The 13,632-nt window shown below is 36.9% G+C and overlaps 1 protein-coding gene across 1 annotated transcript in view; it reads right to left on the reverse strand.

Moving 5' to 3' along the window:
- LOC110026059 overlaps positions 1–13,632 on the reverse strand; it is a gene marked incomplete at its 5' end in the record, with an annotated part of 60,207 nt that overhangs the window by 30,502 nt on the left and 16,073 nt on the right. Inside the window, 1 exon segment of the mRNA XM_020726834.1 lies at positions 8,369–8,854. Within this exon segment, the coding sequence (XP_020582493.1) occupies positions 8,369–8,854 (486 nt within the window).

A 13,632-nucleotide genomic window follows, 5' to 3' on the forward strand; every position in this document is an offset into this window, starting at 1 on the left:
TATATATATATATATATATATAATCTTTATAGAATAATTTCACTAAACAAACTCACCCTTTATTCTCGATTGAAAGCCCCTCTGACGCATACGAACTAGTCATCTCTTTGACCGCGAGATCTAATTCCTTACACGCACTAGAGTTGTTCCACAAGTTCCTCCTCCCACTTCTTCTGCTTGAAGCCGACCCTCTTCTCCTCCTTTCTTCCTCTTCTCTTCTTCAATAGTTGGCTAGGGCACGGTTGAGCGCACGTACCGAACTTCTCTTCCTCCCACTTCCCCTTCTTCTATATATGAGCACAGCGTCGCTGCCCTAACCTGTTGACGACACCTCTTCCCGCACCAACCGCAGTGTCGTCCTCTCCTTCGCACCAAAGTCGCTTGACTCTACAAGCAAGTCGACTTCATCGATTTATAGAGGGATTTCATCCCTTGCGTTCCCGACCGCTCGTTTCAACTTCCCCTCTTCGGTTTCCCTACTCCTCCCTTCCTCTCCCCTTCTTTGGTTCTCCGAGTCCTTGGTTCGTCATGTCCTCTTCAGTTCCCTTAGATATTCAAAATGTCTGCAAGGAGAACTCTGTGGAAAATATTTTATGGCTGATTTCAACAATATTGTTATATAAATCTGCGAGATAACAATATTCTCTCCCTGCAGCCAACAAGCTATCCGCCTATGATAGTCTTCTCTGACAGCCCACGACCCTTCGTCATCTTCCCAATAAGCCATGCCAACTTGTTCACCCACCTCTCTCTCTCGATTGTATGATATTAATACTTTGATGCACGTCGTTATTTTTGCCACTTCACCAATTCATGGACTATTTTGTTGTATTTAATTTCATAGCTAAATTTCGGCCTAAAATTTTGTATACCTCATATCTCCAACTAGAAGCTCTCCAAGAGTGACATAAATTCAATGCAAATGATAGACTGAAACACTAAACCAATTCTCCACAAGTACAAGCCATGCTAACCACATCAACATGACTATTTCCCTAGATATGGAATACGTTGCCAAAAAATAAGAGCAAACTAAGAAGAAAATCAAACATTAATGCATATCGATACTCTGCCTTCTCCTCAATTGTACCTTCAGTTTATAGTGTACCTCAGTGCCAGTTTAGAGTTTCAGGTCCAGCTACATAGATTAGTAAGAAAGGGTAAAATTAAGATCATGTGCAACCAGAGAAAAAAAACAAACAAGTGGCTTTCTATCGTATGGAAAATAGCACGATTAGTATCAGATGAATAAATACATCATGTGTTGGTACCATTATTGTCATCAAGCCTTGTAGTTAAAATTAAAGTTAAATGCATGATTTACTGTTGAGAATTGGACCAAATTTAGCATCCTATTGATAAAAAAAAGGAATATTGAAGAAGTCTAGGGGTTTATTTGTAAAACATTGTAATACCCTATTTAAGTCATATTATAAATGTACAAAGTATGTTTTTTAAATAATTACTTATTTTTGGTATCAGAGCCTAATCCTAGCCGGTGCTAGGATCCGCGCAGAGAGACCCACAACTCAAACACAAGAGCAAGAAGTTGTGACAGAGGTCACGCTCACTACCGTTAGTCGATGCCGTACCTGGTAAAGGATTGAAGGATTTTGTGCAGAAGTTCAAGGCAAAAAAGCTTCAAAAGAAGTCGGAGAAGGAGATAAATAAGGCAGCTCGACGAGGAGAGGCATATAGGATCATTCCCAATCTCAAACCTAAGCACTTGTTTTCTGAAAAGTGCTTGATTGGAAAGATACGGTTGCAATTAGAGGTAAGTCAACAACGGGATCATGATCATGGTCGCGATCGCAATTCAGTTACAATTCGGCAGGAACCCTCGTGATCAGATACAGTCGCGATTAGAGAGAAGGCAACAAAGGGATCAGTGAAGTCAACAACGGGATCACAATCGTGGTCGCGATCGCAATTCAGTTGCAATTCGGCAGAAACCCTCGCGATCAGACACAATCTCGATCAGAGAGGAGGCAATAAAGGGGTTGGCCCCCCCCCCCCCCCCCCCCCAATAAATGATATTGTCGCAATTATCGGTAACCAGGGAGGACAGCGTGATGGTAGATTTGAGACGTGATCGCAATGTACATACGTGAAGGATCAAATTCACATATGATGTGCAATTTAGAATTGAATTCTTGTGATTTGAGGATGTCAGGAGACAGAGATAGTGAGGGAGGTAAAAGATTGGAGCTTCTGGAAAAGTCCAGAAAAGATCGATTCTGAAGTTTTAAAGGTTTTGGTCGAGCCCATCCAAGGAGCTGATGTCTCTTAGGGAGACGCTACTTCAGCACTTGTTCCGACGCAGGTGAAACTAGATCTCCCTCCTATGGATCTGAAACTAGATGGACCGGCCACTTTTCTGAGTTGGTCACGTCGGATCAAGGTTGTTTTAATAGAGAAGAAATTAGAGAGATATCTCAAGGGGGTCGAGTCAAAAAGTGACAATGCTAAGGGGGATAAGTGAGAGGACCACACACACCTTAATTTACACCTGACTACTCAACTCGATGGTTCTGTCAATTGCATCCTGAGTAAATGACATTCGAAAGGTAAAGGATATCTGGTCAAAGCTGAAGAGAATTTATGCTGGAACTGAAAATCACATTAGGGTGTTTCATATTCAGCGTGAGATAGAAGCAGTGGTTCAGGGTGATTGATCAATTCAGGAGTACTCAATATAATTGGAGAGAATGTGGGCAGATCTTGATCACTTCTCAACGATATCGAGTTATGGCGATCCAGAGTGCAAGGAAGAGATCTTTGCATAGATGATAAATAAACATTTCCGGTCATCTAAACACATCCTTTGAACAGAAGAGATATGTCCTCCTAGCTCAAGCAATTATCCCTTCACTGGATGAGAACATTGTTGCAATGATAAAGGAAAAGGGTCGGATGAAACTACACTCTGAGTCAAATAGACTTTTGAGTGAGCGATCAGCTTTAACTATCTCGAGCTCAGGTATGATAGATGCCTAGAGGGAGACTCACAAGTACGATAATTGTGTTGAAGTTGGGCATCTGAGTAAGATCTATCCTAGGCCACCTAAGAAGAAAGAGACAGGTGGACGTGGATAGGGTGGAGGTTGTGGCAGTGTTCGTGGTGGTCAAAAATTAAGAAAATGGGGTTACCGGGCAATTCGAATGGTAGCATGGGAGGGAGAGAGGTGTGATTTTTACTAATGAGAATCATGAGTGTCTAAAGTTTTTGGATAGAAAACAGAAAGCAACAGGAGATGAGGCTGAGAATGCTTCCAACCATGCATCATTAGAATGTAACATTGTCACTTATGTTCACTCTGAAAAATGTTCTTGTGATACACATGCTCTTACCTCTATTTCCACCACAGATCATCAGAATGGATAATAGATTCTGGTACATCTCGACATGTGATAGGCATTGCTAGAGAGTTTTCTTCTTATACTCCATAGCAGTACCAGAGATTGGGGTGCAAACGAGCGAAATATGAGCAAGCTGAGATTCTTTTTTTTTTCGGTTTGTTTGCATTAACATTTGTTCAAAATCGTCTTGTGTTAGAATTAGGCTCGTAAAGAGTGTTCGTGTTCGGCTCAATATTGTTCGGTTTGTTCGTGAGCAGTGTGAATTTGTTCATTTGCTTGCTCGCTTTTAGCTCGAATTCAATCCCAGCTCAGCCCGCAAGCCAAAATTTTCACACAAACCGTGTGAGCTTTTATGTTTTTAAACTACTCTAAAAGTGTAAAAAAACTTCCCTAAGAGATGTGGAACTACACAAATTTTCCTGTTTTCAAAGCTTTTGGGTTGTTCGGCTATGTCCCACTCATACGTGACATTCTTCCCTTTTTTAATTTTTTTTGTTTGGATTTTTACTTGCAGACAATTCCTATGAAATTACATTTCTAACATCGAGGCAAATGTAAACGTAGGACTATATATATATATATATAATATTAAAATGACAAAGAAATTTATATTTTAAAATTTTTAAATTATTTCGAGTCAAAATAAACCGAACACAAATGGACAAACTTTTGTTTGTGTTCGACTCGTTTGCTTAACGAATAAATCTAGCAACTTAATGAGCCGAACACGAGTTATTCGCGAACGACGAGCTTTTTTAACAGCCCTTACTAAAGAGCATCCAGATTGTTGATAATGCAGCACAACTTGTAGTTGGTAAGAATACAGTGAAAGATAACAATTATATAAATTTATCCAATATTTTCCATGATCTTTTTCCAATGAACCTTTAATCTATTAGTGTCATTATTCTCCAACTAAAATGTGTTCTTTCTTTTTATATTCCTAAGGTGATCTTACGAGAGAAAGAGAGACTGGAATGTGATATAGTTGACTCCGATACTTTAACCATGGGAGATGAACTTTGCTTTAACATCTATGCTAGAGAGTGTTGGAGTAGGAGAATCTAGGAGTGTGGAGAATGTGTTGTTGCTATATCACAAACGCATGTGACACTTATTTTAATTTATCGAGTCAGTTGTATCCTTTTTTGTATGAAAGGGCAAATAAACAGAAGTTGTTTTATGATGTTTGTGAGTTCGGTAAGCTTACTAATAGCTCTTATATCAATTATGAGAATAAGATTTTTGATATTTTTAACTTGATACATTTTGATATTTGGGGATCATATGCTACAAGTTCTATGAATGATTATTGATATTTTCACCTTTATTGATTGTTTTTATCATGCAACTAGGTTATACTTAGTGAAAAATAATGGTGGGGTGTTTTATTGCTTTAAAGACTTTTACAAGGCAATCCAAACTCAATTCAATGCAGTAGTTATAGAATTGAAATCTGATAATGACACAAAGTATACCAACAAAACATTTGGGAAATATTTGTCAGCCCAAGGAATACAACATCAAACCAGATGTCCATACACACCGACACAAAATAGAGTAGCAGAAAGAAAAAAATGGATACCTTCTATAGGTAATCTGAAGCATAATGATCACAATGAATGTCCCAAAGCATTTATGAGGGCAAATAGTTTTGACAGTTACTCAATTGATCAGCAGAATACTCTTAAGGGTGTTGGATTGAAAGTCTCCTTATTTGAAGTTGAAATAAGATAATAGCAGGATCTTCCCATTGAAGGTGTTTAGATGTGTATGTTTTGTGAAGGATAACAGATCATCAAGAGGGAAGCTGAATCCCAGATCTGTGGAATGTGTGTTCATAGGTTATTCTGCTACCCATAAGGGGTATGTCTGTTTGAGCCCAATATAGAAGAGACTATTTGTGAGCATAGATGTGTACTTTAGAGAATTTGAACCATACTACTCTCAAGGGTTAACCTCATCCTTCGGTGCCTTGCCAGATATTGGAGAAATGAGGCAATGGAGAGAGAGTGGCAATGATGAGAGAGTGGTACACATGGGAGCAATGTTTTTCTTGTGACATGGTATGAATCAGTTGAGGAACCGAAAAATGAGAAGAGTGAACCCAGAAGAGATGGGATTCAGGCTGAATATGAGCTAAGGGTATATACATGAAGAAAGAAGCAACATGAGGGAACGGTGTCTGCAGTGTCACTTGTGTGAGCTAGTCCCTTATCACAATCTTCCCCGACTCCTAATACACCAACACCATCCACTTCGACTCAAAACGCCCAGAACATACGATTCCTCCTTCTACTAACCCCCCAACTTTAAGGAGGATCTCTAGCAGTAATGTTGGACATCTTCCCGATCATTTGGGCGGGAGCATGACATTGCTAATTTTGTTTCATATTATAATATATCACATTCACATAGAGCATTAGTTGCATCTTTAGACACTCCCTCTATATCCAAGTGTTGGCATGCTGCTAATGAGAATCACAAGTGGAAAGTGGCTATGCATGAAGAGCTTAGAGCTCTCGTTAAAAACCAAATATGAGAGATGGTGCCACTATGAGTAAGGAAAAAAGAAGTTGGGTGCAAGTGGATTTTTATAGTGAAATAAACTCCAAAAGCGAAGGTGAAGCGCACAAACCACGACTGGTGGCGAAAAGATATAGTTAGACATATGGCATTAGCTATGATAAAACCTTTACACCAGTAAAAAAGATAAGCACAGTGATGACGTTGGTTCCACTGACACTGAATGGTGGGTGGAGGTTACACCAACTTGATGTGAAGAATGCATTTCTTCACAGTCAGTTATTGAATGAGGTATATATGGATATATGCCATTAGGATTCAGTACAATTCAAACAATGGGCAAGTTGTGCGGGCTCAAAAGTCACTGTATGGCTTGAAGCAGTCTCCTCAAGTCTAGTTTAATAATTTTAGAAAGGCTGTGGTGAGCATGAGATAGCAGCAAATCAATACATATCATATAGCGTTCTTTCGACAACGAGAAGGTCACACCACTATACTTGTTGTATATCTGATGGCATCATTGTCACCAGTGATAATTAAACAAAGATTACCTAACTAAATGTAAAACTGGGCAATGAATTTGAAGTGAAGGATCTTGGATAGTTCAGATACATTCTTGGGATTGAAACTACCCGTGGACTTAAGAGGATGGTCTTGCCCTAGAGAAGTATGTACTAGATCTCCTTACAGAAACTGGCATGTTTGTGAGCATGAGATAGCAGCAAATCAATATATATCATATAGCGTTCTTTCGACAACGAGAAGGTCGCACCACTATACTTGTTGTATATGTTGATGGCATCATTATCACCAGTAATAATGAAACAAAGATTACCTAACTAAATGTAAAACTGGGCAATGAATTTGAAGTGAAGGATCTTGGATAGTTCAGATACATTCTTGGGATTGAAACTACCCGTGGACTTAAGAGGATGGTCTTGCCCTAGAGAAGTATGTACTAGATCTCCTTACAGAAACTAGCATGTTTGGGTGCAAATCTGCAGTCTCTCCAATTGACCAGAAGACCAAGCTGAGCGCAACGGCAGGAAAACCAGTTGATCGTGAGAGGTGTCATAGATTGATGGGTTGTCTGATCTATCTATGTCACACTCGATTTGACAAATCTTTTGCAGTGAGCATGGTGAGCCGCTACATGCATGATCCAAGGAAGGGTCATATGGATGCAATTTATCAAGTTCTGAGGTACTTAAAGAGAGCACTAGGGAAGAGGTTGACTTTCAAGAACAATAGACATGTAGAGATTGAAGGCTTTTGTGACGCTGATTGGGCTAGTTGATAGATGACAGAAGATCCACCTCAAAACATTGCATGTTCGTAGGGGGCAACTTGGTCCCTTGGAAGAGCAAGAAAGTGTCTCTAATAGCAAGGTCCACAGCAGAGGCAAAGTACAAGACCATGGCCATAGGAGTTGAGGAGATGATGTGGATGAGAACCTTGTTAGTCAAGCTCCAGGTGGACCAAGAAACCCAAATGAAGTTGGGGTGCGACAATAAGTCAGCAATCAACATTGCCAACAACTTGGCACAACACGATAGAACCAAATATGTGGAGATTGATAGATTCTTCAACAAGTAAAAGTTGAATAACAAGTTGTTGGAGCTAAGTCATGCAGCCACTGGAGAGCAAGTGGTTGTCTGCCTCACTAAAGAACATATTTCATTAAATTTGTCTAGGTTATGTGACAAGATGGGCTTAGTGGATGGAGTATTGAGAAATAAACCTTATTTAGGGCATAAAAAGGAGAATATTGAAGAAGTCTAATGGTTTATGTGTAAAATATTGAAATACCCTATTTAAGCTCATATTATGAATGTACAAAGTAGGTTTTTTGAATAATTCCTTCTTTTTTTATGTTTGAGTGGCCACTCTTGTCCTTGATGTCCATCTAATTTTCATCAAATTCCTCCTAACTATATTTATGTTGCACCTATCCTAGCATCTCATTAACTAGTAACCCTACGCAACGAGCTCCAGTCAATGAAGGATCTGAAGAGAGTGATTTACACAACCATACACCTGCATTTAAGATAAGCTACTTCCATTACTCAAACTCAAGACCTCTATTTTGAATAAATACATGCCTACATTATAGATGTTTGTATTTACGTATAAGCATCTTTATTTTTATTTTACAATTTTAGAATTTGGATTTTATAATTAAGAGAATAGTTTTTAATTGTACTTGAACTTAACTCGAGTCAAATCAACTTTTTCTTATTTTGAATTCATGCTGGCTCACTCGAACTCAACTTGATGCAACCCTCGGTTATAGGCTCAATCTCTTCTCCTTGGCAATTTTTAAAAAATAAAATCTATCACATTGTCCTCAACTCTCCCTTACATTGCAAAATTATCAAAATTAATACTAGATTGTCACGAATGGAAATGTATTACATGGTAACATAAAAAGAAATTGAAATAAAAGAGTCGAATACATGCCAAGTAGGGAGTGTTGTCATACCTGTCTTATATATCTCAAAAGATTACCATCAGGTCCAAGGCCACCAACTTGAGATGAAGAGCGAAAAGCATAACCTTTCGTAGGCCTGATAATCGAATTTCTCCGATCAAGCTTATATGAATACTTTAGAGATGAAAGAAGACTATGTCCTAGCTGCCTTCTTACTGATAAGGATGACATGTGAGAGGGATCTGTTAAGTGACGCCATGTGAGACTGTAAGTCAAATCATGACGAATCGTGGAAACCAAACCAAATGAAAGGCCAAGTAGATGCTCTTTATAGGATGAAAACTTCAACCAATCTTGCGTAATGAGGTTGACACGAGCGCTTAGAGGAGTTGATAGTGATTTAAATCTGGGTAAGGACAGCCCAGCACTCATCTCAGTTGTATGGTCCCAACTATATGCCCCTGCAGCATTCCAGATGTCACCATAACCAAACATGTTCCTTAATTTCAGTAATCCTTCAATTGACCAGCCTCTTGTCTGCAAAATCAAATCAACTAAACAAAATCATATAACAAAATGCATAAGCCAAATAAATCCTAGTGTGGATATTAAATAATAAACAAGGATTCATTTGTAAATAAACTTTTGAAGTTAAAATACAAAGTTAATGATGAAATTTATTAGTAAATTTATTAATTACAAGTGCATGGATGGCACGACAATAATGCTAACTACAAGATAGTGAGCTCACTCTGGATAGGTGAAATGGTTGATGAAGATGATAATTAAGGAACGGTTCTATGTAATTAAAGCTGGCTTAGGATAGGAGTACTGAGGGGTATATTGAGGCCATGGTTTCCACCATACATGGAAAAAAAAAGCTATATATTTATATCCATAAGTGGAGTCTGAGGGTGTCTTACTTGAAATGCTCCATAAGATAGTAAGTTGATGAACGTAACTCAAATGATTGAGAGAAAAAGCACTTGTGGCAAGAGCATTAATAAGATGGTATCATGACAATAGGGATATGATATAAGATGAATGGACTCTATTTTTATGAAGGGGGGTAGAAAGAAATAACCTCTTTTTAGAGAGGGTGTTTAAGTAATTATTCAATGATTGCTCCTTTTTTAAGGAAAAGTAGCTGATGGGCATCATAATGACGATTCTACCATTCTGGTTTAACTTTTGCAGAGGAAATGGGATGTTGGGCATTCAAAAATACGTCTAACCAAATGTTATTTCATGTATCAATATTAAAAGAAATAAGTCATGGGTGCAAAATAGAATGACCTACGATTTGAGTTAATATAAATACTAACACATATTTGAACTGCTGCATATACTAAAACAGTTACATAATTTTAATTCCTCCACATTATATGATTCTAAATGCTAGCAAATGTGAATGTAATTGAAAAATTAAGTCTGGCGTAATCACAATGATATGAGCGTAGCAGGACACAGCTCATAATTCATCACCTCTTACTTTGCCCATATTATGTGATATGAGAATATGGGTACAGTTTCTTGGCACAGATATCACTTTGTTTGTGCATTTATGAATAGCATGCTAGGGTATTGGTGTTCTATTTTGGCTTATTGATATTTACTGATAAAATATATGAAATTTTTAGGTTCTACATTAGACAGATTTATGTAAGAATAGATGTGTATTTAGAGTTATTAATATACTTTCATGTGTTTGGATGTTACCATAGAAATTTAGCTTAAGAAAGTTCAAAGGCTTTATGTACGAGTATCTGATGATGCATCCACATTGCATTATTAATTATAGTAATGAAAATATATGTTCAACATATATTAGGTTTGATCTCGTGATTAAACTTGCAGCAGTTGGCTTGCTACACTGACTACCTTCTAGAAAATTTCAACAATCATTAGCCATTTGGAATATTGCTGGTGAACCACATTCCTGACTGTTGTGCATGATTTTGGACAACACATGGTAGGTATACATTAGAATAAGACATTCGGTACTGAATGACATAAACATATCCTTAAAGAACAATCTTTATATTCTTGAATTATACAGAGCAACCACATAATTAATTAAAAATTTTAACTAAGATGACTATAATATGGTTGAATATTTTCCAAGGGTAGAAAATTTTGTAGTCAAATATTAATTGTCTATAAATTATTATATCATTAAAAAATTTTGGTAAAAAGTTAAGCAAGAATTTAATTAAATTATTCAATGATAATAAATAACATATTAGTTTACATGTTAAAATTATTGCACCTTCAAGGGACCATCTGATTAAGATGCATGTGCAAGATCATTGGCAAGATTGATTATAGTTTTGATTTAATTAGTTGTCCTAAAACTGTTAGCATTTAAACTATTTAAAACTCAAATGGATTAGGGATATTTTGAAAATGTCCTAAGGGCCTTTTGTTCAATAAAAAGAGGCCTCTTAGACTTATTATGCTGGATAGGTGTATTTGATTTTTTTTTCCGACTTATTGACATCTCTCTCACTACCTTCTAATTCTCCAATTTTGCTCTCTCCCTCCTCCCCTCTCAAATTTTGCCCCTTACGACGCTTCTTCTCCCTTGCAATTTCTCTTCTCATGTTTCAGATTAGTTTTCTTTGTTTCATCCTTTGTCCCTCTCCTAAATTCTCTCCTAAATTTCTTCTTAATTTGCTTCTCTCATTCTAAACTCTCTTCCCCTCCCCCCCCCCCCCCCCCCCCCCCCCCTCTTCCTATATCGACATCCTTGAAAATTCTCCTATTTTCCTTCACATAAAACCACGCCAATCCTGATAAACCATTATTCAAAAATCTAAAATTTCAAATATAATTTTAGCTGGACATATTGAAGCAGATCAAAGTTTCAATTTCCACGGTTCTAAAAAAAAAACTACATCTTTGTAACTTGGTCAAAAAAAAAAAAAAACACCCAATTGTATTTCTATAGTCTTAGTGATTCCTCCTACGCCATATTGCACCAATTTTAGTATCAGAGGGAAGCCCATGAGTTCCTAATTAGTTCCACATAAAAGACTATCCTCCTTCCATATGCCTTTGCTATGACTTGTACCTTGCATTTCTATATTACACTATTTTTTAGTAACTCCAACTAGTCCTTGCAAAATCCTATAGCATTCATTGAATATTGTCAATGCTTTTGTTGACCACACTCTGAGCAACAGTTGACTGCCTCTAGCTACCATTTGCCACTTCAAACCCCTTTAAACTAAGCATCATCCACCAAGTGTGAGGAAAATAGTTTAGCATGACATCTACTCCCTTCCAGATAACGAGACATTCCTAATGCATCATCAAGAATATCTAGCCTCCATAGAAGCACAATTTGTGGAAAACAGAGTTTTGATTGAGCTTCTAAAAGGTATAATCTTTAGCTTAGAAGTCTGGATTAAATTATGTCTCGTGTAATGCTTCGAACTATACCAAAGAAATTCCACATACCCAAGAGCAGACTGTCCATTAAAAGCTTATCACTACTAAAATAAATTGGGGTGAATTATCTCAGCTTTATATTTAGAGTAAGTAAATTATCTTGGGATTAAAGCTTAAATGGTGCAAACCATATGATATGAACTAAACTTAGTTGAATTGAATATTGTCTTCTTTTACATGAACTAAGTTCATAGTAATTGAACATGATTCCTGCATGTGTTTAATTTCGATTGTCAGCATAATAATTTATTTATATCATTCCATTTAGGTTGCACATCCTATTAGTTGCATGATTGTCATTGCATATTTTCATCATGGATCCTCAAAAGCCAAGAGAACTTGGACCCAAAAAAAAATGATAAATGTGATATTTAACAACATTAGGGCTAAATTTTATGAAGTTAGTAATCAAATAGATTCTTTTACAATATGACAAATAGCATCCATTAAGGTAAGCTCCTAGAGTAGATATTGTTAATCAGCACAGTGTACATCATCATAAGAGTATAAATCATTATAAGCCAGTTGATGACAGATTAAGATATTGAAGCCTTTGTTGATAAGGGTATCCCTCATTATGAACAAAGTAGAAGCCTCAAGCTAGTCATAATCCACTTTATAAAATTGTTGTTAAAATTATCGTTGGTTGCCTCAGTCTAGCCAAACAAACGGTTCCCCTAATATCACCTAAGGTCTTTCCTCCAATATCGAAGTCCGAGTAGATCTCTGGAATCTTCATAAAACAGATAAAAGTCATATAAACAATATAAAAAACCTTAAAGTCCCCTCCTAATGATGATATAGATGAAGAGTATCCATTGAAAATATACTTGCATTGAACTTAAATATGTATTTGTTTTAGCGCCTGACTTTATACTTAGTTTTCTTGTTAAACAAAAAGGAACTCCACACTTAAGCCTCAAATTTAATCTAACCTCGAGCTTAATTAGCTCATATTTGCTAAAGTCAATAGCTTGCCCATCCCTTCTCATTGCCCAACTCTTGAGGAAGATAGATGGATAATATTCTCTAATAATTACTCATTCTGAGAGGTATGAAAAAAAGGGATTAAGAGGGCTTGTAAAGAATCTTCAAAAAAAGGTCATTACCAAAATTATGATAATATAAAAAGAAAAAAACGATAGATTTTTTTATGAGGTGGTTTGATCTCCTAGGAACCATCTTGACTGTCACTCTCATCATCCTAGCTACAAACATAGAGGTAACCTAGTTGTTACATTTCTTCCAACTGTATGGGCTAAGAATGAATTAAAACAAAAAAAAAATGTAGAAACGTTATTTTTTCTAGTATGGATGGAGAAGGAATAAGAGAGTTGTTGTCCTGTTTCACCAAGAGAGATAAAAATTGTAAGATTGTTATGTCTGTCCTTAAATCTATAGAGGAAGACAAAAAATCTTTGCAAAGCTTTGAATTTCTCGATGCTTCTGATTTTTTATTTAGAAAAATGATGAAATGGTTAATATGCTAAAAAGGTAGGAAGATGCTTCTTTTCCTAGGCAGAGATCCTTACAGACATTCTCAAAAAGTCCTTTGTTACACCGGTGCCTACAAGCAATTTAGTCTTTTGTTATTTATTATTGTTTGGTATAAATAGGGCTTAATAGGTTAGGATAAGGGCATGCATGAAATTGTGGTCCTGATTCTTAGGATTAGGGTTTTAGGAGAGAGAGATTGCCCACCTCTCGAATTGAAGTTGAGGGTTGCATCCAACCGTGGTTGTGTCCTTTGTTGTTGCACCCTTCCGGGTGGAAGGTGATTCAAGTGTAATGATGAGAACGGAACGGGATAAGTCGAGACGAGCAGGAGAGTTTGTAACGGTCTAATTTTGACACTGCAAAGT

The sequence above is a fragment of the Phalaenopsis equestris genome, unplaced genomic scaffold (assembly GCF_001263595.1).
Source record: "Phalaenopsis equestris unplaced genomic scaffold, ASM126359v1 Scaffold000347, whole genome shotgun sequence".
NCBI lineage: Eukaryota > Viridiplantae > Streptophyta > Magnoliopsida > Asparagales > Orchidaceae > Phalaenopsis > Phalaenopsis equestris.